General features: G+C 46.6%; 1 protein-coding gene across 1 annotated transcript; it reads left to right on the top strand.

The window, feature by feature from the left end:
• Window positions 1–309: 309 nt before the first annotated feature.
• Window positions 310–1,341, top strand: LOC104292550 (2-oxoglutarate receptor 1-like). Its single transcript, XM_009891956.1, has one exon. It carries the CDS (start codon window positions 310–312, stop codon window positions 1,339–1,341), a length of 1,032 nt encoding a protein of 343 aa, XP_009890258.1.
• Window positions 1,342–1,576: the final 235 nt, after the last annotated feature.

The following is a 1,576-nucleotide window of genomic DNA, read 5'->3' as shown; positions in this document are numbered from 1 at the left end:
CATGGGGCTGGGAATCCCTTACATTACAACTTCTCTGTGCCTGTGCAGACCCTTCCCTGAAAATATATATTTTAAAATAAATTTGTATCTATCTCTATATAGATATGGTAAAAAGCCTCTAGACTGGGATCAATTCTCATCAAAGCAGCAAGGCCCTTCCTTATCCAATAAAGGCACTTTAATAGTGGCACTGATGGGAAGTTGAAAGGAAAGACCTGGTTATTAGCTGTTTTGAGCAGGCTGCAAGAAGGTCTTTTCTGTCAGTGAACACTAAATATTTCTCTCTTTCTTAAGTCCTAAGGAAAAAACATGAACACAACAAATGAGGACTTAGCCAACCCCACCACCTGGCAAGACACTGAAGGTGATTTTCCCAACTGCACTGATATGGAAGTTCATCTGAAGACTTCGTACCTCCCCATTATGTATAGCATCATCTTCCTGGTGGGCTTCCCAGGAAACATCATTGCAATTTGTGTTTACAGCTTCAAGATGAGGCCTTGGAAGAGCAGCACTATAATCATGCTGAACCTGGCACTCACAGACCTGCTCTACCTCACCAGCCTTCCCTTCCTGATACACTACTATGCCAGTGGGGAAAACTGGATATTTGGTGAATTCATGTGCAAGTTCATCCGCTTTGGCTTCTACTTCAACTTGTACAGCAGCATCTTCTTCCTCACCTGCTTCAGTGCCTTCCGCTACGTGGTCATTGTCCACCCTATGAAGTTCTTCCACATCCAGAGGAAGCGGTGGACAGTGGTGGCTTGCGCAGCCGTTTGGGTGATCTCCTTGGCAGCTGTCAGCCCTGTCAACTTCTTGATCTCCTTAAAAGAGGCACAAAACAGATCTTTATGCCTCGACCTTACCAGCTCTGAAAACCTGGCCACAATCAGGTGGTATAACTGGCTGCTGACCAGCCTGGCCTTCTTCTTGCCCTTGCTGACGGTAACACTGTGCTACGCGCTCATTATTTACACCTTGGCTACTGGGCCCCACACACGGGCCTGCTACAAACAAAAGGCTCGCAGACTTGCTGTCGTCCTCTTGGTGGTCTTCTATGTGTGCTTCCTCCCCTTCCATGTCTTTCGAGCGGCTCGGGTTGAGCTACGGTTGTGTCCAGTCAGCTGTCATGTGGAGAAGCAAATCCACTCCGTCTATATCATCTCTCGGCCACTGGCTGCACTCAACACATGTGGCAACCTACTACTTTATGTTGTGATTGGAGGTAACTTCCAGCAGGCCATCCTCTCCCTTTCAAGGTGTAAGTGGAGCAAATACGTCCAGCAGCCCAGGAGCAACAATTATGGGATGAAGTCAGAGATCGCATTAAAGTTATGAAGGAATGCCTTGAAGAAAATCCCAGCAAACATAGGATGGCTTTGCTGCTGTGAGCTGCTGCAAAGGCAGGTGTGTTGATATGGTAGCAAGAATTGCAGCTGGCTTCGCCCTCTCCCTGCAGTAGAGCACTTGTCAAAAACCTGTCTCGGAAGCAGGTTTATATATACATCTCTTAGCAACCGAAGAAAGAGGAGTGAAAAGAAAAGATTGTAAACCAACTCAAAGGTGAAATTTA

This window comes from Charadrius vociferus, unplaced genomic scaffold (assembly GCF_000708025.1).
Source record: "Charadrius vociferus isolate BGI_N301 unplaced genomic scaffold, ASM70802v2 scaffold110, whole genome shotgun sequence".
NCBI classification, from domain to species: Eukaryota; Metazoa; Chordata; class Aves; order Charadriiformes; family Charadriidae; genus Charadrius; species Charadrius vociferus.
This window is presented reverse-complemented; position numbering and strand designations above follow the sequence as displayed.